The sequence below is a fragment of the Argopecten irradians genome, chromosome 11 (genome assembly GCF_041381155.1).
Source record: "Argopecten irradians isolate NY chromosome 11, Ai_NY, whole genome shotgun sequence".
NCBI lineage: Eukaryota > Metazoa > Mollusca > Bivalvia > Pectinida > Pectinidae > Argopecten > Argopecten irradians.
In genome coordinates this window covers 41,289,591-41,315,338 of record NC_091144.1, presented here as the reverse complement: position 1 = coordinate 41,315,338, position 25,748 = coordinate 41,289,591, and the positions used below count along the sequence as shown (strand labels likewise).

General features: G+C 41.8%; 1 protein-coding gene across 1 annotated transcript; it reads left to right on the top strand.

The window, feature by feature from the left end:
* The first annotated feature begins 31 nt into the window (after positions 1-31).
* Positions 32-25,748, top strand: LOC138334643 (major facilitator superfamily domain-containing protein 10-like). Its single transcript, XM_069283280.1, has 8 exons — positions 32-206; positions 13,117-13,141; positions 18,184-18,388; positions 19,155-19,251; positions 20,527-20,630; positions 23,771-23,929; positions 24,357-24,548; positions 25,716-25,748. Exons 3-8 carry the CDS (start codon positions 18,212-18,214, stop codon positions 25,746-25,748), a joined length of 762 nt encoding a protein of 253 aa, XP_069139381.1. The 5' UTR covers positions 32-206; positions 13,117-13,141; positions 18,184-18,211.

Below are 25,748 nucleotides of genomic sequence, written 5' to 3'. Positions count from 1 at the left end.
GAACCTTTGTCTTCTTTATGAGTAAAACTACGAAAGGTCCCGAATGTAACCCGGAAGCGTCAAAACAGAAAGTAGAACACGTTTTGCTCCTCTCGTTACAATATTGTTAACGCTACATTTTACTGTATGAAAATGAAATTTTATGTCAATCTTATCTAAAATATCAACACACTGAAGCTCAACTCAAGAAACGTTAAAGTATTTTGGTAAGTTGCATCAAATACTCCGGTACATGTACGCCCAGGTGGGGCCACACCACAGGGACTTGTAACGTAGGCGTGAGAAAGTCTGCTGTGTATACATGTGTACTATATACCAGAAACATATATACATAGAGATTGGCAACTCCTCCAATTTTACGATCAGCAGATGTACCTCTGTATGTGCTTAGGTTTTTTTAGATAAACTCTTAAATAGGGGAATATAAAAGAATAACTTTGGTATGCTGTAAAAGTACGGTAATTTTCAGATGGTTTGAGTACGATTTTGGGCAGAAAAAATAATATTTTACCTTATTTATTAATAAAACAAAATGCACTTCCGGTTTTGAATGCCTGATTTTCGAAAAACCAGGTAAAATTGCTTATTTTCACGCTTTCAAAAATCATATTAAATAACATTAATCAGGAAAACTGATCACATCAACCCATGATATAATTTTAAACTTTGTGTTGATGCAAAAATATCATGTTTAATAGAACACACTAAAAAGTAGTTAGCCAAGGCAAAATGCCTATAAACCGGAGGTCCCTCTGCCTGCCAACAAAGACAAAGAAGGAGTTTCCAATCTCTATGTATATATGTTTCTGTACATGTATATACTATATAAAAGGACAAGGGAACCAACGGCTCGCTTGGAAGAGGTACAACTGCCTCTACAAAAGTCGCCTGTATTTCATCAAACATTGATAAATATGTACATATTTAATACCAATATATTCTTAAATAAATTTTTCGGCATGGAAAACACAACTTCAAACACGAAATAATATATTAACATACCTTTATTTCACTATGAACGTGGAAAATGCAGTCAGATATCACCGATGTCGTTTTGCCTGTCCAGTACACATGTACACAAAGCAGACTTTCTCACAACCTATGTTACAAGTCCCTGTGGGCCACACATGATTAGAATACGACAACAAGTGACAAGAAACGACAGCAGGTTAAATACACTGAAAAATAGTGACAAGTTTGACAACACAAGATATGTTGTTCGGTAATCAGAATAAACATTTCTACCAAGTTTTAAGAAAGGGGTCATTCTTGATACTTCAGGGGCAAGGATTTATTAGCTGCGATGACGTAGCTCTGAACAACGGACGGAAGATTTCTGACAGATGGTCGTCGTCAGAGCTACGTTTCCGTCCCATTGCCCGTAGTGTTGCAAAACATCCAGCGGAGAAAATGTTGCATTTCATGTGTGTCATTTAATTTTTTAATTAAATTCAACAATATTTAACATTATTAACATAAAATGATTATTTATTTACCCACCTCCATGTCTAAATTATGTTTTGAAGCACTTTTGAATGGCTCACATCTCCGACACGGCTCACTTGGCCGCCATGATGCTTCTCGTTAGAAATTCTCGCGCTCCAAATATGGCTCCTAGTACCATATATGGAATGACCTACAAATTTTCACTACGAAAGAAATAAATGTTACAAAGTTTTTAACATGAACTTTAAAAATTCTTTTTGCTTAATTCTTAATAATACTTACATTTGTTCAGTTTCACCATATTTATTCTTAGTTTGTTGGTTTTTTAAAACTTTCAAACATATTTTACCTGTTGAGTGTTTCATTTCGTCACGGTTTCCAGTAAATCAAACATGGCGGCGTATTTGAACAGAATTATACATGTGTTGTGTTTGCCTTGGATTTTACCACTAATATTTGATGAAATATTATAATCGAAAGGTTTGTGAATTGAATATTGATCATAGTTGTCAGAACAATACAGTTACATAAGGATAATACCCGAAAAATATATTTTTATCAGTCTCAAAGTGTGCATGTGGATCACATCGGGGCTTGCAACACTAGCGCCAACGGGGTGGAATTCATACCCTGCCGGTCGTTCTAAGGATTTATAAGTGAGGAGTCGTCACTGTCTCTTTAAACATATAGTCAACATGGGGGTCAATCCTTCCCTGAGACCAGCTATCATATGGTCACCATGGGGGTCAACCCTTTCCCTGAGACCTGCTATCATATGGTTACCATGGGGGTCAACCCTTCCCTGAGACCTGCTATCATATGGTCACCATAGGGGGTCAACCCTTCCCTGAGACCAGCTATCATATGGTCAACATGGGGGTCAACCCTTACCTGAGACCAGCTATCATATGGTCACCATGGGGGTCAAACCTTCCCTGACACCAGCTATCATATGGTCACCATGGGGTTCAACCCTTTCCCTGAGACCTGCTATCATATGGTTACCATTGGGGTCAATCTTTCCCTGAGACCTGCTATCATATGGTCACCATGGGGGGTCAACCCTTCCCTGAGACCAGCTATCATATGGTCAACATTGGGGGTCAACCCTTCCCTGAGACCAGCTATCATATGGTCACCATGGGGGTCAACCCTTCCCTGAGACCTGCTATCATATGGTTACCATGGGGGTCAACCCTTTCCCTGAGACCTGCTATCATATGGTTACCATGGGGGTCAACCCTTCCCTGAGACCTGCTATCATATGGTCACCATGGGGGGTCAACCCTTCCCTGAGACCAGCTATCATATGGTCAACATGGGGGGTCAACCCTTCCCTGAGACCAGCTATCATATGGTCACCATGGGGGTCAACCCTTCCCTGAGACCTGCTATCATATGGTTACCATGGGGGTCAACCCTTCCCTGAGACCTGCTATCATATGGTTACCATGGGGGTCAACCCTTCCCTGAGACCAGCTATCATATGGTTACCATGGGGGTCAACCCTTCCCTGAGACCAGCTATCATATGGTTACCATGGGGGGTCAACCCTTCCCTGAGACCTGCTTTCATATGGTTACCATGGGGGGGTCAACCCTTCCCTGAGACCTGCTATCATATGGTCACCATGGGGGTCAACCCTTCCCTGAGACCAGTTATCATATGGTTACCATGGGGGTTAACCCTTACCTGATACCAGTTATCATATGGTTACCATGGGGGTTAACCCTTACCTGATACCAGTTATCATATGGTCACCATGGGGGGGTCAACCCTTCCCTGAGACCAGCTATCATATGGTTACCATGGGTGTCAACCCTTATCTGATACCAGTTATCATATGGTCACCATGGGGGGTCAACCCTTACCTGATACCAGCTATCATATGGTTACCATGGGGGTCAACCCTTCCCTGAGACCAGCTATCATATGGTTACCATGGGGGTCAACCCTTACCTGATACCAGCTATCATATGGTTACCATGGGGGTCAACCCTTCCCTGAGACCAGTTATCATATGGTTACCATGGGGGTCAACCCTTACCTGATACCAGCTATCATATGGTTACCATGGGGGCCAACCCTTACCTGATACCAGTTATCATATGGTTACCATGGGGTCAACCCTTCCCTGAGACCTGCTATCATATGGTTACCATGGGGGTTAACCCTTCCCTGAGACCAGCTATCATATGGTCACCATGGGGGTCAACCCTTACCTGATACCAGCTATCATATGGTCACCATGGGGGTCAACCCTTCCCTGAGACCAGCTATCATATGGTTACCATGGGGTCAACCCTTCCCTGAGACCTGCTATCATATGGTTACCATGGGGGTTAACCCTTCCCTGAGACCAGCTATCATATGGTCACCATGGGGGTCAACCCTTACCTGAGACCAGCTATCATATGGTCACCATGGGGGTCAACCCTTCCCTGAGACCAGCTATCATATGGTCACCATGGGGGGTCAACCCTTCCCTGAGACCAGCTATCATATGGTTACCATGGGGGTTAACCCTTACCTGATACCAGTTATCATATGGTTACCATGGGGGTTAACCCTTACCTGATACCAGTTATCATATGGTCACCAGGGGGGGGCAAACCCTTCGCTGAGACCAGCTATCATATGGTTACCATGGGTGTCAACCCTTATCTGATACCAGTTATCATATGGTCACCAAGGGGGGTCAACCCTTACCTGATACCAGCTATCATATGATTACCATGGGGGTCAACCCTTCCCTGAGACCAGCTATCATATGGTTACCATGGGGGTCAACCCTTCCCTGACACCAGCTATCATATGGTTACCATGGGGGTCAACCCTTACCTGATACCAGCTATCATATGGTTACCATGGGGGTCAACCCTTCCCTGAGACCAGTTATCATATGGTTACCATGGGGGTCAACCCTTACCTGATACCAGCTATCATATGGTTACTATGGGGGCCAACCCTTACCTGATACCAGTTATCATATGGTTACCATGGGGTCAACCCTTCCCTGAGACCTGCTATCATATGGTTACCATGGGGGTTAACCCTTCCCTGAGACCAGCTATCATATGGTCACCATGGGGGTCAACCCTTCCCTGAGACCAGCTATCATATGGTCACCATGGGGGTCAACCCTTCCCTGAGACCAGCTATCATATGGTTACCATGGGGGGTCAACCCTTCCCTGAGACCAGCTATCATATGGTCACCATGGGGGTCAACCCTTCCCTGAGACCTGCTATCATATGGTTACCATGGGGGTCAACCCTTCCCTGAGACCAGCTATCATATGGTCACCATGGGGGTCAACCCTTCCCTGAGACCAGTTATCATATGGTCACCATGGGGGTCAACCCTTACCTGAGACCAGTTATCATATGGTCACCATGGGGGTCAACCCTTTCCCTGAGACCAGCTATCATATGGTCACCATGGGGGTCAACCCTTCCCTGAGACCAGCTATCATATGGTTACCATGGGGGTCAACCCTTCCCTGAGACCAGCTATCATATGGTTACCATGGGGGGTCAACCCTTCCCTGAGACCAGCTATCATATGGTCACCATGGGGGTCAACCCTTCCCTGAGACCAGCTATCATATGGTTACCATGGGGGGTCAACCCTTCCCTGAGACCAGCTATCATATGGTTACCATGGGGGGTCAACCCTTCCCTGAGACCAGCTATCATATGGTCACCATGGGGGGGTCAACCCTTCCCTGAGACCAGCTATCATATGGTCACCATGGGGGTCAACCCTTCCCTGAGACCAGCTATCATATGGTCACCATGGGGGTCAACCCTTCCCTGAGACCAGCTATCATATGGTTACCATGGGGGTCAACCCTTTCCCTGAGACCAGCTATCATATGGTCACCATGGGGGGTCAACCCTTACCTGAGACCAGTTATCATATGGTCCACCTGGGGGTCAACCCTTCCCTGAGACCAGCTATCATATGGTTACCATGGGGGTCAACCCTTCCCTGAGACCAGCTATCATATGGTCACCATGGGGGTCAACCCTTCCCTGAGACCAGCTATCATATGGTCACCATGGGGGTCAACCCTTCCCTGAGACCAGTATCATATATGGTACCATGGGGTACAACCCTTCCCTGAGACCAGCTATCATATGGTCACCATGGGGGTCAACCCTTCCCTGAGACCAGCTATCATATGGTCACCATGGGGGTCAACCCTTCCCTGAGACCAGCTATATATGGTTACCATGGGGGTCAACCCTTCCCTGAGACCAGTTATCATATGGTTACCATGGGGGTCAACCCTTCCCTGAGACCAGTTATCATATGGTTACCATGGGGGTCAACCCTTACCTGATACCAGTTATCATATGGTTACCATGGGGTTAACCCTTCCCTGAGACCAGTTATCATATGGTTACCATGGGGGTCAACCCTTACCTGATACCAGTTATCATATGGTCACCATGGGGGTCAACCCTTCCCTGAGACCAGTTATCATTGGTACTGGGGTCAACCCTTCCCTGAACCAGTTATCATATGGTCCCATGGGGGTGTCAACCCTTCCCTGAGACCAGCTATCATATGGTTACCATGGGGGTCAACCCTTCCCTGAGACCAGCTATTATATGGTCACCATGGGGGTCAACCCTTTCCCTGAGACCAGCTATCATATGGTTACCATGGGGGTCAACCCTTCCCTGAGACCAGCTATCATATGGTTACCATGGGGGTCAACCCTTCCCTGAGACCAACTATCATATGGTCACCATGGGGGTCAACCCTTCCCTGATACCAGCTATCATATGGTTACCATGGGGGTCAACCCTTCCCTGAGACCAGCTATCATATGGTTACCATGGGGGTCAACCCTTCCTGAGACCAGCTATCATATGGTTACCATGGGGGTCAACCCTTCCCTGAGACCAGCTATCATATGGTTACCATGGGGGTCAACCCTTCCCTGAGACCAGCTATCATATGGTTACCATGGGGGTCAACCCTTCCCTGAGACCAGCTATCATATGGTTACCATGGGGGTCAACCCTTCCCTGAGACCAGCTATCATATGGTCACCATGGGGGTCAACCCTTCCCTGAGACCAGCTATCATATGGTCACCATGGGGGGTCAACCCTTCCCTGAGACCAGCTATCATATGGTCACCATGGGGGTCAACCCTTCCCTGAGACCAGCTATCATATGGTCACCATGGGGGTCAACCCTTCCCTGAGACCAGTTATCATATGGTCACCATGGGGGTCAACCCTTTCCCTGAGACCAGCTATCATATGGTCACCATGGGGGTCAACCCTTTCCTGAGACCAGCTATCATATGGTCACCATGGGGGTCAACCCTTCCCTGAGACCAGCTATCATATGGTCACCATGGGGGTCAACCCTTTCCCTGAGACCAGCTATCATATGGTCACCATGGGGGTCAACCCTTTCCCTGAGACCAGCTATCATATGGTCACCATGGGGGTCAACCCTTCCCTGAGACCAGCTATCATATGGTTACCATGGGGGTCAACCCTTCCCTGAGACCAGCTATCATATGGTTACCATGGGGGGGGGTCAACCCTTCCCTGAGACCAGCTATTATATGGTTACCATGGGGGTCAACCTTTCCCTGAGACCAGCTATCATATGGTTACCATGGGGGGGTCAACCCTTCCCTGAGACCAGCTATCAAATGGTCACCATGGGGGGTCAACCCTTACCTGAGACCAGTTATCATATGGTTACCGTGGGGGTTCAACCCTTTCCCTGAGACCAGCTATCATATGGTTACCATGGGGGTCAACCCTTCCCTGAGACCAGCTATCATATGGTCACCATGGGGGTCAACCCTTCCCTGATACCAGTTATCATATGGTTACCATGGGGGTCAACCCTTCCCTGAGACCAGCTATCATATGGTCACCATGGGGGTCAACCCTTCCCTGAGACCAGTTATCATATGGTTACCATGGGGGTTAACCCTTACCTGATACCAGTTATCATATGGTTACCATGGGGGTTAACCCTTACCTGATACCAGTTATCATATGGTCACCATGGGGGGTCAACCCTTACCTGATACCAGCTATCATATGGTTACCATGGGGGTCAACCCTTCCCTGAGACCAGCTATCATATGGTTACCAGGGGGGGTCAACCCTTACCTGATACCAGCTATCATATGATTACCATGGGGGTCAACCCTTCCCTGACACCAGCTATCATATGGTTACCATAGGGGTCAACCCTTACCTGATACCAGCTATCATATGGTTACCATGGCGGTCAACCCTTCCCTGAGACCAGTTATCATATGGTTACCATGGGGGTCAACCCTTACCTGATACCAGCTATCATATGGTTACCATGGGGGTCAACCCTTCCCTGAGACCAGCTATCATATGGTTACCATGGGGGTCAACCCTTCCCTGAGACCTGCTATCATATGGTTACCATGGGGGTCAACCCTTCCCTGATATGGTTCACCTGAGGGGGTCAACCCTTCTCTGAGGCCAGCTATCATATGGTTACCATGGGGGTCAACCCTTCCCTGAGACCACCTATTATATGGTTACCATGGGGGTCAACCCTTCCCTGAGACCAGCTATCATATGGTTACCATGGGGGGTCAACCCTTCCCTGAGACCAGCTATCATATGGTCACTATGGGTGTCAACCCTTCCCTGAGACCAGCTATCATATGGTCACCATGGGGGTCAACCCTTCCCTGATACCAGTTATCATATGGTCACCATGGGGGTCAACCCTTTCCCTGAGACCAGCTATCAAATGGTCACCATGGGGGGTCAACCCTTACCTGAGACCAGTTATCATATGGTCACCATGGGGGTCAACCCTTTCCCTGAGACCAGCTATCATATGGTCACCATGGGGGTCAACCCTTCCCTGAGACCAGCTATCAAATGGTCACCATGGGTGGTCAACCTTTACCTGAGACCATTTATCATATGGTCACCATGGGGGTCAACCCTTTCCCTGAGACCTGCTATCATATGGTTAACATGGGGGTCAACCCTTCCCTGAGACCAGCTATCATATGGTTACCATGGGGGGGGGTCAACCCTTCCCTGAGACCAGCTATTATATGGTTACCATGGGGGTCAACCTTTCCCTGAGACCAGCTATCATATGGTTACCATGGGGGGGTCAACCCTTCCCTGAGACCAGCTATCAAATGGTCACCATGGGGGGTCAACCCTTACCTGAGACCAGTTATCATATGGTTACCGTGGGGGTCAACCCTTTCCCTGAGACCTGCTATCATATGGTTACCATGGGGGTCAACCCTTCCCTGAGACCAGCTATTATATCGTCACCATGGGGGTCAACCCTTCCCTGAGACCAGCTATCATATGGTTACCATGGGGGTCAACCCTTCCCTGAGACCAGCTATCATATGGTCACCATGGGGGTCAATCCTTACCTGAGACCTGCTATCATATGGTCACCATGGGGGGTCAACCCTTCCCTTAGACCAGCCATCATATGATCACCATGGGGGTCAACCCTTCCCTTTGACCAGCTATCATATGGTCACTATGGGTGTCAACCCTTCCCTTAGACCAGCTATCATATGGTCACTATGGGGGTCAACCTTTCCCTGAGACCAGCTATCATATGGTCACCATGGGGAGTCAACCCTTCCCTGAGACCAGCTATTATATGGTCACCATGGGGGTCAATCCTTCCCTGAGACCAGCTATTATATGGTCACCATGGGGGTCAACCCTTCCCTGAGACCAGCTATTATATGGTCACCATGGGGGTCAACCCTTTCCTGAGACCAGCTATCATATGGTCACCATGGGGGTCAACCCTTCCCTGAGACCAGCTATCATATGGTCACCATGGGGGTCAACCCTTTCCTGAGACCAGCTATTTTATGGTCACCATGAGGGTCAACCCTTTGCTGAGACCTGCTATAATATGGTTGCCATGGGATCAACCCTTCCCTGAGACCTGCTATCATATGGTCACCATGGGGGTCAACCCTTTCCCTGAGACCTGATATCATATGGTTACCATGGGGGTCAACCCTTCCCTGAGACCTGCTATAATATGGTTGCCATGGGATCAACCCTTCCCTGAGACCTGCTATCATATGGTCACCATGGGGGTCAACCCTTCCCTGAGACCAGCTATCATATGGTTACCATGGGGGTCAACCCTTCCCTGAGACCTGCTATAATATGGTTGTCGTGGGATCAACCCTTCCCTGATACCAGCTATCATATGGTCACTATGGGTGTCAACCCTTCCCTTAGACCAGCTATCATATGGTCAACATGGGGGCAACCCTTCCCTGAGACCAGCTATCAAATGGTCACCATTGGGGGTCAACCCTTACCTGAGACCAGTTATCATATGGTCACCATGGGGTCAACCCTTCCCTGAGACCTGCTATAATATGGTTGCCATGGGATCAACCCTTCCCTGAGACCTGCTATCATATGGTCACCATGGGGGTCAACCCTTCCCTGACACCAGCTATCATATGGTTACCATGGGGGTCAACCCTTCCCTGAGACCAGCTATCATATGGTCACTATGGGTGTCAACCCTTCCCTTAGACCAGCTATCATATGGTCACCATGGGGGGTCAACCCTTCCCTGAGACCAGCTATCATATGGTCACCATGGGGGTCAACCCTTCCCTGAGACCAGCTATCATATGGTTACCATGGGGGTCAACCCTTCCCTGAGACCAGCTATCATATGGTCACTATGGGTGTCAACCCTTCCCTTAGACCAGCTATCATATGGTCAACATGGGGGCAACCATGGGGGGGGTCAACCCTTCCCTGAGACCAGCTATCATATGGTCACTATGGGTGTCAACCCTTCCCTGAGACCAGCTATCATATGGTCACCATGGGGGTCAACCCTTCCCTGAGACCAGCTATCATATGGTCACTATGGGTGTCAACCCTTCCCTTAGACCAGCTATCATATGGTCAACATGGGGGCAACCCTTCCCTGAGACCAGCTATCATATGGTCACCATGGGGGTCAACCCTTCCCTGAGACCAGCTATCATATGGTCACCATGGGGGGTCAACCCTTACCTGAGACCAGTTATCATATGGTTACCATAGGGGTCAACCCTTCCCTGAGACCAGCTATCATATGGTCACTATGGGTGTCAACCCATTCCCTTAGACCTGCTATAATATGGTTGCCATGGGATCAACCCTTCCCTGAGACCTGCTATCATATGGTCACCATGGGGGTCAACCCTTCCCTGAGACCAGCTATCATATGGTTACCATAGGGGTCAACCCTTCCCTGAGACCAGCTATCATATGGTCACTATGGGTGTCAACCCTTCCCTGAGACCAGCTATCATATGGTCAACATGGGGGCAACCCTTCCCTGAGACCTGCTATAATATGGTTGCCATGGGATCAACCCTTCCCTGAGACCTGCTATCATATGGTCACCATGGGGGTCAACCCTTCCCTTACACCAGCTATCATATGGTTACCATGGGGGTCAACCTTTCCCTGAGACCAGCTATCATATGGTCACTATGGGTGTCAACCCTTCCCTGAGACCAGCTATCAAATGGTCACCATGGGGGGTCAACCCTTACCTGAGACCAGTTATCATATAGTCACCATGGGGGTCAACCCTTTCTCTGAGACCAGCTATCATATGGTCACCATGGGGGTAAACTCTTCCCTGAGACCAGCTATCATATGGTCACTACGGGGGTCAACCTTTCCCTGAGACCTGATATCATATGGTCACCATGGGGGTCAACCCTTCCCTGTGACCTGATATCATATGGTCACTATGAGAGTTAACCCTTCCCTGAGATTACCAATAAAGTTACTGTAATAATTCTGAAAAATAATAAAGAAACAAAATTGAATGTATTGCATATCCCTGGATACTATCGCTAATTTCCTTATATAATAAAATGATAATTAAGGAAAAATATTTATTATATGGGCATCTTACAAGAGATTACAAAAGAATTTGTGTCATTTCCTATATTATCATGGAAATACATATATAGATATATCTGTTACCTGTGTATTTTTTATATACATGTAAATAATTAATGAAGAATTATTCGTTTCCATTCCATTTTGATACTGACATCTCATGATGATATTGTCAGGTAAAAAATCCAGGTAGATCTCACACAGGTAAAGTTACCTTTATGATACAGACTATAGCTGTTCTAACAACATGCATGCTGTGTTATTAAAATGTTCCAGGATATATATAGCCTGTTCAAGGGAGAAGCACTGTAACAGTTCAAACAAAAATAGTGTTGACAATTTGTTGGACTATGTCATTACAACATTGACAACATAATCCATGTCTACACCTGGAAAAATTGGGTCGTGATTGTAACTGTGTTTAACAGTTCCGCTGGAGTGATCCAAGCTAGTACAGGTGACTTGTCAACACTAATGTGTAAGTTACAATCCACGGAAATAGCACAAAAATAAATGATTTCACAGAAGTTGAACTTTGTTATTGACATTGATCAGGAGATAATGAAGGAATTAGAATCTGTTTAGATAAACCTTACCATAGGAGATAATGAATGAATTAGAATTTGTTTAAATAAACCTTACCATATTGCTGTCTAGTTAATGTTATTATGTTAACTTAATATGCAATTAAATTTTAAGAAAAGCATCAGATTTTATCATTAATATTGTTAAGCTTTTAAGATGTTTACCTGAATCACTTGTGGGGTACAAGGTGTTAGTTCATTAATTGTAGCTGTTTTAGACCCTGTTTAAGCTAGTTATATTTTGTATGCCTATATATCACTTCTTAGGCAGAAATGTGGACCAGACCCTGGGGAAAAAAATTGCCAAAATTTACAAGCAACACAATAATCTACGATTCAATAATAATACCTAGTGTAAGTCCTGATACACACACATTTTATCAACTTACTTATATTTAATTATACCTAAAACATGGTTTATAGGCATAAAAAATATCACTAGTTTAAATAGAGTCTAAAGAAATTATGAATAAAGTCATTAAGGTTTTTTTATTTTCACATTTTCAAAGATGTTAATCAGGGTGGTGTCATTGCCCCATCACTGTTAGATTGCATACTTCAACATATATTTATGATAATCATTTAATGTGATAAAAACATTAAAAGGTTAAAGTGTTTCTTGATTTTCCCATTTAAGCTGACAATGCTTTAAGTAATATGAATATTATGTTGACTGATGTATATTGACAGACCACTTATAAATTGATAATATTTTTTTTCTTTTAATATTCCATTTGAACTTTTAACATCAGTACACATATGTACATATAAACATTTAATTGTATCTATTAAAATCCTACCATAGCATTTTACCTGCATTAACATTTACGTTCAGTAAAAAAGGTCTCTCCCAGAACCGTCGAATAAATCAGATCAAAGTTGTGTTTGAGCATGTAGAAACAGTCTATAGCAGTTGCCGTGGTAACATGTGCTTGTAAGATTATTCACGGGAGATTGAACAAGGTAGGATTTCTATAACTTGTGACGGCTAACTCTAATCAATGGACTATTCACACCACTTATTTACTTCAGCTTTAAGTTGCCGCAACCTCATCTAATGCTATAAATATATATATTTGTATGTTATTATTGCTTTTATAAAACTTTTAATTTTTGTTTCAGGAAGGTAGTGGGCTTTTAATTTGAGGTAAGTGAAATTGAAGTTTTAAAAAAGGGGGAGGGGTGTTTATAGGGATGGGGGCTTTATCTAGTCAAACAAGGTAATACGAAAGTATTAGTCCTCCTTAATCTAAAGATAATCTCCATATGGATAATCCTGCCCTTCAGTAAGTTGTATGACACATGGGTAATCCTGCCTTTCAGTAAGTTGTATGATACATGGGTAATCCTGCCCTTCAGTCAGTTGTATGACACATGGGTAATCCTGCCCTTCAGTAAGTTGTATGACACATGGGTAATCCTGCCCTTCAGTAAGTTGTATGACACATGGGTAATCCTGCCTTTCAGTAAGTTGTATGATACATGGGTAATCCTGCCCTTCAGTAAGTTGTATGACACATGGGTAATCCTGCCCTTCAGTAAGTTGTATGACACATGGGTAATCCTGCCCTTCAGTAAGTTGTATGACACATGGGTAATCCTGCCTTTCAGTAAGTTGTATGACACATGGGTAATCCTGCCCTTCAGTTAGTTGTATGACACATGGGTAATCCTGCCCTTCAGTAAGTTGTATGACACATGGGTAATCTTGCCTTTCAGTTAGTTGTATGACACATGGGTAATCCTGCCTTTCAGTTAGTTGTATGACACATGGGTAATCCTGCCTTTCAGTAAGTTGTATGACACATGGGTAATCCTGCCCTTCAGTAAGTTGTATGACACATGGGTAATCTTGCCTTTCAGTTAGTTGTATGACACATGGGTAATCCTGCCTTTCAGTTAGTTGTATGACTTATGGGTAATCCTGCCCATTAGTAAGTTGTTTTTGGACTAGGAGCTGCTATAGATTTTTTTTGATGCTGTGAAACAGCATTCTTAGCCTGTGCACATCAAAACAATGAAACCACTCTGCGATGAAAATTAAAAGTTCATTTTTAGCTCACCTGGCCCGAAGGGCCGGTGAGCTTATGTCATGGTGCGGCGTCCGTCGTCCGTCCGTCCGTCAACATTTCCTTTAAATTGCTACTAGTCAGAGTTCTGCATGGATTGTAACCAAATTTGGCCACAGACATCCTTGGGGGAAGGGGAACAGAACTTGTATAAATTTTGGCTCTGACCCCCCCGGGGGCAGGAGGGGTGGGGCCCAATAGGGAAAATAAAGGTAAATCCTATAAAACGCTACTTGTCCTAGAGTTCTGCATGGATTGTAACCAAATTTGGCCACAAACATCCTTGGGAGAAGGGGAATAGAACTTGTATAAAGTTTGGCTCTGACCCCCCGGGGGCAGGAGGGATGGGGCCCAATAGGGAAAATAAAGGTAAATCCTATAAAACGCTACTTATCCTAGAGTTCTGCATGGATTGTAACCAAATTTGGCCACAAACATCCTTTGGGGAAGGGGAACAGAACTTGTATATTGGCTCTGACCCCCTGGGGGTAGGAGGGGCGGGGCCCAATAGGGGAAATAGAGGTAAATCCTATAAATCCCTACTTGTCCTAGAGTTCTGCATGGATTGTAACCAAATTTGGCCACAAACATCCTTGGGGGAAGGGGAACAGAACTTGTATAAATTTTGGCTCTGATCCCCCGGGGCAAGAGGGGTGGGGCCCAATAGGGGAAATAGATGTAAATCCTATAAATCGCTACTTATCCTAGAGTTCTGCATGGATTGTAACCAAATTTGGCCAGAAACATCCTTGGGGGAAGGAGAACAGAAAATTGTATAAATTTTGGCTCTGACCCCCCCCGGGGGCAGGAGGGGCGGGGCCCAATAGGGGAAATAGAGGTAAATCCTGTAAATCGCTAATAGTCATATAGTTCTGCATGGATTGTGACCAAATTTGGCCTAGAAACATCCTTGGGGTTAACAGAATTTGTATAAATTTGGGCTTTGACCCCCTGGAGCAGAAAGAGTGGGCCCCAATAGGGGAATTCGGAAAAGAAACAATGAACTTATATTCAGAACATTCCTATGCATTACAAACCAGATGAGCGATACAGGCCCTCTGGGCCTCTTGTATGTAATACTTGATGGTATGAAAAAATAAAACCCCAATATTCAAAACCACAGACATTGAATTTTTACATACATATACACCATGGATGGAGTGTTTTAAGTTTTCAGTTGGGACTCTATGATATTTGTTTTACTCCGAGATCTGCAGTCTACCGAAAATCAGGAACAACGCCTTCTTCGCAGTCTTTCTCCGTGGCAGACATTCGGTGGATTTCGGATTGTGTATGTTTATTTAAATTTTACGTAATTCATGCTACTGATCGATTATTGTAATCAAATGTTAGGAAGGTAACTGTAAAAGAAAGTTCTTATAACGCTGGAAGTTTTTTGTGTTGGTTGTATTGACGAACTATATCTGACGATATTACTGCGCAGTAAAAGTTAATAGTTTTGAGTACATGTTTCCTCCCTTGATATGTCACTGGGAGTTCTTTTTTTTGTTTATCGACAACTGCGGTATATTTAAAGGGAAAAGTACAAAATTTATCAACATAAACTTACAAAATATAATGATAATATAGATCTGTATATGTTCGAGCAACTGAAAGTGACAAATGAACTTATATTGCCGTGTAATGTACAGTAGCCTTATGAAGACTTGCTAAAGTCCGATGTATTGCAGGAAGTTTTCTTGATAATAACGTTCTTATGAATTCAAAAGAAATTTGACAGTTATAAGTAACCAAATAATGCACCCTTTACTTGACAAACGTTTATGGCCATGTTTTATCATAAGTCAAAAGTCAGCAAAGCAAAACTCATGATATTAATTTTCTGCACGATGATATCTTGCCAACCAGTTACTGTTAGGCTTATGAAGACTTGCTAAAGTTTGATACATTATATGAAGTTTTCTTGATGTTAACGGCTAGCGTTTTTGTGAATTTAAAGTAAATCTGAGTGATATACGTAATGAAATAATGTACCTTTTATTTTGCAAAAGTATCTGGCTATGATTTATTAGTCAAAAGTCGTCAAAGCAACCCATGTTAGTTTTCTAAAAAGGAAACCAAAACATTTCCGGAAATGGTAATATTTCTAATGTTATATTTTTCCGAAAATATTCTTCAATGTTAAGTGGATATTAAGATACGGATATACGGATATGTTAACTTGTTATTTTTTTTTGTCTTTGAAGAGACATTGATGAAATTGATAATTTAGTAATAAATAAAGAACTCTGAAAAATGATACTCAGATTCTGAACGGTTTCATCGGTGTTGAAATCATTATTTCAGAAAAAATTTAGATACAAAATTTATTACAGTTATTTCAGGAATATAAGTTATTCGACTTATTGTTCTTGAAAAACTTTAAAGATGCTCCACCGCTGACAAATGGTAATTTTTCTCTATCAAAAACAGGAGCAGACGATTTAGTATTTTTCTTCAGTTACAAAAGTTACTTACTTTACATCATTACCATCATTGAAAAGTTTGAGCTTCTAATTTTACTTCAAGTTAAAAACATGAAATATTATTAATTTACTAAATTTACATTAAATTAAATCTACTAGTCATAGAGTTCCGCATGTATTGTGACCAAATTTGGCCACAAACATCCTTAGGTGAAGGGGAACAGAACTTGTATAAATTTTGGCTCTGACCCCCCGGGGGGCAGAAGGGGCGGGGCCCATTAGGGGAAATAGAGGTAAATCCTATAAATCGCTACTTGTCCTAGAGTTCTGCATGGATTGTAACCAAAATTGGCTACAAACATCCTTGGGGGAAGGGGAACAGAACTTGTATAAATTTTGGCTCTGACCCTGCGGGGGCAGGAGGGGCAGAGCCCAATAGGGGAAATAGAGGTAAATCCTATAAATCACTACTTGTCCGAGAGTTCTGCATGGATTGTAACCAAATTTGGCCACATACATCCTTGGGGGAAGGGGAACAGAACTTGTATAAATTTTGGCTCTGACACCCCGGGGCAGGAGGTGCGGGGCCCAATAGGGGAAATAGAGGTAAATCATATAAAACGCTACTTGTCCTAGAGTTCTGCATGGATTGTAACCAAATTTGGCCTCAAATATCCTTGGGGGAAGGGGAACAGAACTTGTATAAATTTTGGCTCTGACCCCCCCGGGGGCAGGAGGGGCGGGGCCAAATATGGAAATAAGAGGTAAATATTCAAATTCCTTCAGAAAAGAAACAATGAACCTGTATTCAGAACATTACTTGGCATTACAAACCAGGTGAGCGATACAGGCCCTCTGGGCCTCTTGTTTGTGTTAATTAGACATATATTTACATGATTAAACACCAATTATTGTTCAAATGATGAATATCATTTATGCTCTGTCGGCAGTGGAGCATCTTTAAATATCATAAAATAAATACAGTATACCGTTAATATATTTTGTTAAACTCCGAAATTCAACACTGCACACTTAGTTTACTAAATTCAATATTTAAATGAATAAACAATTTCTTTATTCCTTTGTTTGAGTCCTTCATTCACAGCATCTATGAGTGGCCTTGGCACTTTGATTATACATAAAAACATGGTTAATCTTAAGTTTTTGTTTTTAGCTGCCATCTTGAAAACATATTTTGAACTTTTCTCAAGTTCTACCAGTGCAATTTAGCTGAAACTTGCATGAAATGATCCTGACATGGTCCCAACCAAGTGTTGTTGATTTTCGGGTTGATCTGTAATCCAAAATGGCCACCACAGCCACCATCTTGAAAACACATTTTGAACTTCTTCTCAAGTTCTTTCAGTGCGATTTAGCTGAAACTTCCCTGAAATGATCCTGATATAATCTTGACAAAGTGTTGTTACATCTCTGGTTGATCCCAAATCGAAGATGACTACCATGACACTATATCTTATTAATTTCCTATATGTTAAGGCCCTTGGGCCTCTTGTTTGAAATAAAAAAAATTTGAAAGAAATTGAAAATGATCCTGACAAAGTGACACCATATATACCCGGTAATTTATTTTACTATTGTCAAGGTAGTCAGATGACCGTTAAGGCCCTTTGGGCCTCTTGTTTTAATAAGGCAATAAGGTTTCAAATTTTCATTTTATGTTTTGAATTGAAAAGGCTGAGACTGTGATAAAGATTTGGATCAATGTCTTCCCCAAATGGTAGAGATGGGCAGGAAGGGGATGAAAACAAGGAAAAGGTCAAGGATGAGAACCGAATTCTGACAATCCTGTTTGTATCTCTTGTCATCGACTTGTTGGCTTTCACAGTCATTCTCCCAATTTTGCCTTCATTACTAGACTTCTATGGAAGCAATAAAGAGGTATGTATCATAGCTATATGTCATACAGTATCATAAAGTAACTCACTTTGGCATTTAACCTGAATATATAAGTACTAAGTGGATAGTATTACAGCTAATTTTACAGGATAGTAGCACTAAGTGTATTACAGCTAATGTATCTTACAGGATGGTAGCACAAAGTGTATTACAGCTAATGTATCTTACAGGATGGTAGCACTAAGCGTATTACAGCTAATGTATTTTACAGGATGGTAGCACTAAGTGCATTACAGCTAATATATTTTACAGGATAGTAGCACTAAGTGTATTACAGCTAATGTATTTTACAGGATGATAGCACAAAGTGTATTACAGCTAATGTATCTTACAGGATGGTAGCACAAAGTGTATTACAGCTAATGTATTTTACAGGATGGTAGCACTAAGTGTATTACAGCTGATGTATTTTACAGGATGGTAGCACAAAGTGTATTATTGTTAATGTATTTTACAGGATGGTAGCACTAAGTGTATTACAGTCAATGTATCTTACAGGATTGTAGCACAAAGCGCATTTCAGCTAATGTATCTGACAGGATGGTAGCACAAAGTGTATTACAGCTAATGTATCTTACAGGATGGTAGCACAAAATGTATCACAGCTTATGTATTTTACAGGATGGTAGCACAAAGTGGAGATTGGTAAATCTCAGTACTTTCAGTGCTTTGATGTATTTACAGGATGGTAATACTAAGTAGAGAGTGTTAAAACTCAGTACTTTCAGTACTTTGATGTATTTTACAGGATGGCTTTTACCAGTCATTAATGAGGTCTGTAAATGGATTTCGGGAATTAGTCGGAGCTCCAGACACGCCGAGATGGAACTCTGTGCTTTTTGGAGGTAATAGACATGTACTGTAAACAAACTTATTTTAGGGGTACTTTTATTTTAGTGCTGCTCACACTGTCTTTGACACTATGCATATACAGCACTAAATTTTGTAAAAAGGTATTGAACCACTGAATGGCACAAATTAATATTTATATCAAGGCCCAAAAAAATATGTCTGTTTATAGGGTTACATTGGCAAAAAAACATAGAGTTGGTAAGTGGGATAATTTTTTTTTTTTAGTGTCTTTCACTCTAAAATAATGGCCGGAACCGGAGTCTGAGATCAAATTCCTGACTCTTGGTTTTTTTGTAGATAAGTGGAAAAAATATTATGGTCAAGGGTAAAAAATTAGGGTTGGTTGGGTAACCCTAAACAGAGATATTATTTTTTTTTGGCCTAATAAATAGATCTTTCCAGATTTTCGCTTTTTCGTTAAAATTTGACTGAGCTCAAATAAATATGTTTACAATACTTCACAGCGACAAAGTTCATGAAAGTTCTTACATAATTTCAATAGCTTAATCAGCTTGGTTTAGGAAGGTGGAACTCCCCATGTATTCAGCTGGTCCATCTATCCATCTGTCTAACCATCTACTACTCCTAAACTACTGAAAGGATTTCAACGAAACTTGGTTACTATAATCCTGATAAGTGTAGATGTGCATAATCATTATCACAAAAAGATACATCCAGCTACATCCAAGTTACGCCCCTGTGTTACAAAATGATAAAACAGCTAATCCTTCCAAACTACTGCAAGAATTTCAATGATACCTAATGGCAATAGTCCTTATACAATATAGATGTTTATAATAATATACCTCCACCTTTTTAGTCCAACATCATCAGATGGTGAGCTATTCAAATTGCCTTTCGTCCAGGATTCATCTTCCATCTATCCTTTCTTCTGTCTGTCTTTCCATCCATTTACAATTCTTGTTCCCACTATTTCTCAGAAATTACTTGAGGGATCTATCTAAAATTTTATATGTAGGTTCCCCTTGGGCCTTAGTTGTGCATATTGCATTTTGGGACAAATCAGTCAACAAGATGGCCAACAAGTATCCATCATGGATTTTAGTATTTAAAGCTTAAAAAGTAGATAAATGATCCCTCTTTCCATTTCAGACATAGACCATTCTTTGGTGGGTGCCAAGATTCCTCTGGGATGTCTCTTGTTTAGAACGATGTCTTTTTATTACAAATGGAGTATAAGTTGACCTCCTGGATGACCATTCTAGTTTCAGGTTAATAAGTCTTATCTTTAACTTCTTGGGTTTCAGGTTTGATTGGATCCCTGTTTTCCTTGCTGCAGTTTCTTGCATCTCCTGTTGTCGGGGCAGCGTCAGATGTTTATGGGCGTCGCCCTCTTCTCATCATGTCAATGGTAACCATGTGTATCAATTATAAAATTATCTGGATTTATCGACCCAAGAAAATGATATTAACAGAGGACATAGCCTAAGGTCAGTGGGTTTTTCTTGGGTCGATAAATCAAGGTATTGACTGAGATAGTTGTTTTATTATTTTTTTAGATCACCCAAGAGGAGGTCTCAGGTGACCTATTCTAATCACCTTTTGTCCGTCGTCGTGCGTCATGCGTCGTGTGTCGTGCGTCGGGCGTCGTCCGTCGTGCGTCGTCCATCGTATGGCGATAAACAATTTACTTTTTCGACTTCTTCTCCAAAACTACTGAACCAAATTTGTTGAAATTTTGCAGAAACCTTCCATAGCCAAAGGTGAACTAAAATTGTGAATTATATGCTCCCAGCCCCCCAGGGGCCTGAGGGGTGGGGCCAAAAGAGGTCAAATAGGTGTAAACTTCAAAAATCTTCTTCTGAAATTCCAGAAATGGTAGAATCAAATACTCTTCATAGATTAAAAGGTCTTGAGGTCCTTTACAAAAATTGTGAATTATATGACCCTGGGGTTTCACGTTCCCCCCTAAGTTTGCCATAGTTTATATAGGGAAAACACATTTTTGAGTATTATTTGGTCATTTGTAATAGGAAATAAGTCAAATGTTGTCAGAATTATCAGTATGAGAAGGCCATTGAATCATATTAACAATTTTTCCACCACTGACCCCCAGGGGCCTGAGGGGTGGGGTCAAAAGGTGTCAAATAAAAAAAAATGTAGGCTAAAACTTCAAAAATCTTCTTCTGAAATTCCAGAAATGGTAGAATCAAATACTCTTCATAGATTAAAAGTTCTTGAGGTCCTTTTATAAAAATTGTGAATATATGACCCTGGGGTCTCACGTTCCCCCCTGGGGAGGGGGTCAAGTTTACTATAGTTTATACAGGGAAAAGACATTTTTGAGCATTATTTGGTCATTTGTAATAGGAAATAAGTCAAATGTTGTCAGAATTATCAGTATGAGAAGGCCATTGAATCCTATTAACAATTTTTCCACGACTGACCCCCAGGGGCCTGAGGGGTGGGGCCAAAAGGGGTCAAATAGGCTAAAACTTCAAAAATCTTCTTCTGAAATTCCAGAAATGGTAGTATCAAATACTCTTCATAGATTAAAAGGTCTTGAGGTCCTTTACAAAAATTGTGAATTATATGACCCTGGGGTCTCACGTTCCCCCCTGGGGAGGGGGTCAAGTTTACTATAGTTTATACAAGGAAAAGACATTTTTGAGCATTATTTGGTCATTTGTGATAGGAAATAAGTAAAATATTGTCAGAATTATCAGTATGGGAAGGCCATTGAATCCTATTAACAATTTTTCCACGACTGACCCCCAGGGGCCTGAGAGGTTGGGCCAAAAGGGGTCAAATAGACTAAAACTTCAAAAATCTTCTTCTCAAGTTTACTATAGTTTATATAGGGAAAACATATTTTTGAGCATTATTTGGTCATGTGTAATAGGAAATGAGTCAAACTTTGTTAGAATTATTAGCCTGAGATAGTATTTTAACATCATATCAATATTGGTCCTGGCCGACCCCCAGGGGCCAGAGGGTGGGCCCAAAATTTGTCAAAATGGCTAAAATTTCTAAAGTCTCCTTCTGAATTTACAAATTTGATGGATCCAAATACTCTTAATAGATTGGAAGGTCTTTTTAAGGCCCTTTACAAAAATTGTGAATTTCATGGCCCTGGCATCTCAGACTTTCCTCTGATTAGGGGTTAAATCTATTTTAATTGATATTTGAAAAATACATTTATGAGCATTATTTGCTTAATTTTCAATAGGTCAAACTTGGTTAGAATTATTACCCTGTGATAGCATTTTAACATCATATCCATATTGGTCCTGGCCAACCTCCAGGGGTAGATGGGCGGGGCCAAAATGGGTCAAAATGACTAAAATAAGAAAAAAAAATCTTCTGAATTCACAGATTTGATGGAACCAGATACTCTTCATAGATTGAAAAGTCAGTTATAAAATCACTGACTGGTTTCAAGGGCCTGGTGGGCCAATAGATAGTGTTTTTGTGTCTTTGTTTCATTCTGTATCCGAACTTAGGTGACCACTAAGGCCCATGGGCCTCTTGTTCTACAAAACTACTGAAGCAAATTCAATGAAATTGTGCACAAACCTTTTGACACATAAGACCAATCAAATTTGTCAGAATTACCTATAGTCATCATGTTTCATCTGTCGTCGTCCCCTGTCCTCTGTTCCCTGTCCCCTGTGCTTAAAGTTTTCACATTTTGAACTTCTTCTCCAGTACTTCCAGTGCAATTCGGCTAAAACTTGCTTGAAATTAATCTGACATGGTTTTGACCAAGTGTTCTTATCTTTTGGGTTGATCTGAAATCCAGAATAGCCACCACAGCTGCCATATTGAAAACACCTTTTTAACTTCTCAAGTTCTACAAATGCGATTTGGCTGAAACTTGCATGGAATGATCCTGACTTGATCCTGACAAATGTTGTTATTTTTTGGGTTGTTCTTAAATCCAAGATGGCCACCATGACACCATATCTAATTAATTTCCTATATGACTGTTGATAAGGTTGTCAGTTGACTGTTAAGATCCTTAGGCCTCTTGTTTCACATGCTCCAAATCAATTTAAATATTTGTAGACCATCACATGACCTACTTCAAATTAATCAGAAGAGATGTGACATTCCCAAAAATAATGGGATAAATTCACATACCACATGATACCTGATAACGTTTGTATGGGACTATTGTTTCTCATGGTGATGGAATGACGTCATAAGATGATATCCCGCGCTAACGCCATTTTAGCGGGAAGATTACAAATAGTTACGTTCCGTCACCACTGGAGATACCAGTCCCGCACAAACGTTATCGAGTAACATGTGGTACATTGTCCTATTGTTATTTATTTTAGTTTGTATTATTATCAGTGTAGTATATGAGGAAAATTGTATGCTTTGTTTGTTATTGTTTTAGAGTTGAAAGAATTTATCTTTAACTTAATAATTATGATCAAATTAAACAAATGCATCTTTGATATGATGAGAGGTCAGACATGGTGTCCTTGCCTAGTATCACAAAGGGAATGAATGGCCTCAGTATAAACTTATGTTTCCTTTCAGATTGGTGTTGCCATATCGTATGCCATATGGGCGATCTCTCATAACTTTGGTTTATTCGTCGTTGCACGGATCATCGGTGGCCTCAGTAAGGGCAACATTAGCCTGTCTACAGCAGTCGTGGCTGACATTCTGCCACAACACAGGCGAGGCAAGGGAATGGTATGTCTGAATGGTGTTAGAAATAGGTACAATATTTAATGTGGCGAGCAGCCTGATGCCACACAATGACACTGACTAGGACCATTAAAAGTTATTGGCACTGCGCAACTGAAAGGGTACAAATCTCATATATTGTAGTACGTGCCAAACAGTAAAGATACTTTGGACTGGCAGGAAACTCCCTATCTGAGAGAGTACAAGTGCCATTGTTTGTATACCATATTTCATTCATTTGCGCACCATTGTGCGGTATAGTTATATATTTGTCTACTTATTATGTAATCGTGTTCGTTTTGCATGTCTTGATAAAGGGGCAGAGCGCCTCGAAAATTTGACTATTTTTTTTGTCCACACTGTTGGAATTACTTCCTTGTCCCATATATACCATATCTCAGTTACTATACATAATAAATGCATTGTGTTTCAGGCTCTGATTGGTGTAGCTTTTTCCATTGGCTTTGTGTTTGGCCCTCTGATTGGTGCAGGGTTCTCAGTGTGGGCACGTCAACAGGACGGGGCTTTCTACACCCCGCCTGCTCTCTTCGCCCTCGTCCTCGCTGTCGCCGATGTTTTATTTGTGTTCTTGTTTTTCAAAGAAACATTGTCCGTTGATAAACGGGTAAGTCTGATTTATATCTGTATGATGTTTTATGAAATTCTTCTGTGGTATTTATGAACAAACAACTCAAATTCAAAATGTACAGTAAAACTAATCACATTTATTCAAACATAAAATTTTGGGCTGAGGGGATAGAACAACTGTGGTGTTGACTCTCCAGCAAATGACCTCAGGCCTACAGATACTTACACTTAACATCAATTCTATTCTTTAGTAATAGTTATGTGATTGGAGCTAGTGTAAAATGTGTAAGCCAAGCCATGTACTATTTATAAAATATAATCAATTCTTGTTGGACTAACGAATTCCAAATGATGTAAAATGCCCAAATTGAAGATGTTCTGCAGCTGAAATACCCCCAAGAGATATTAAAACATTACAATGTATTATGATGTACAGTAGGATACACTCTTGTTGAAATCAAACTTATCATCTTTTTGTGAAGGTTTATCAGAAGTAGTTACTAGTTCTGACTTGTATGTTTGTATGTAGGCCTAGTCTATAGCAGTTACTAGTTCTGACTTGTATGTTTGTATACAGGCCAAGTCTATAGCAGTTACTAGTTCTGACTTGTATGTTTGTATGACTTTTATGTTTGTATACAGGCCAAGTCTATAGCAGTTACTAGTTCTGACTTGTATGTTTGTATGACTTTTATGTTTGTATACAGGCCAAGTCTATAGCAGTTACTAGTTCTGACTTGTATGTTTGTATACAGGCCAAGTCTATAGCAGTTACTAGTTCTGACTTGTATGTTTGTATACAGGCCAAGTCTATAGCAGGTACTAGTTCTGACTTGTATGTTTGTATACAGGCCAAGTCTATAGCAGTTACTAGTTCTGACTTGTATGTTTGTATGACTTGTATGTTTGTATACAGGCCAAGTCTATAGCAGTTACTAGTTCTGACTTGTATGTTTGTATACAGGCCAAGTCTATAGCAGTTACTAGTTCTGACTTGTATGTTTGTATACAGGCCAAGTCTATAGCAGTTACTAGTTCTGACTTGTATGTTTGTATACAGGCCAAGTCTATAGCAGTTACTAGTTCTGACTTGTATGTTTGTATACAGGCCAAGTCTATAGCAGTTACTAGTTCTGACTTGTATGTTTGTATACAGGCCAAGTCTATAGCAGTTACTAGTTCTGACTTGTATGTTTGTATACAGGCCAAGTCTATAACAGTTACTAGCAGTTACTAG

Excerpts from the sequence above, each read along its gene's own strand:
- LOC138334643 (XM_069283280.1), top strand. The coding sequence starts at position 18,212 with ATGTCTTCCCCAAATGGTAGAGATGGGCAGGAAGGGGATGAAAACAAG. Across the intron at positions 18,389-19,154 it reads TCTATGGAAGCAATAAAGAG|GATGGCTTTTACCAGTCATT; the intron begins GTATGTATCATA and ends TGTATTTTACAG. Across the intron at positions 19,252-20,526 it reads GAACTCTGTGCTTTTTGGAG|GTTTGATTGGATCCCTGTTT; the intron begins GTAATAGACATG and ends CTTGGGTTTCAG.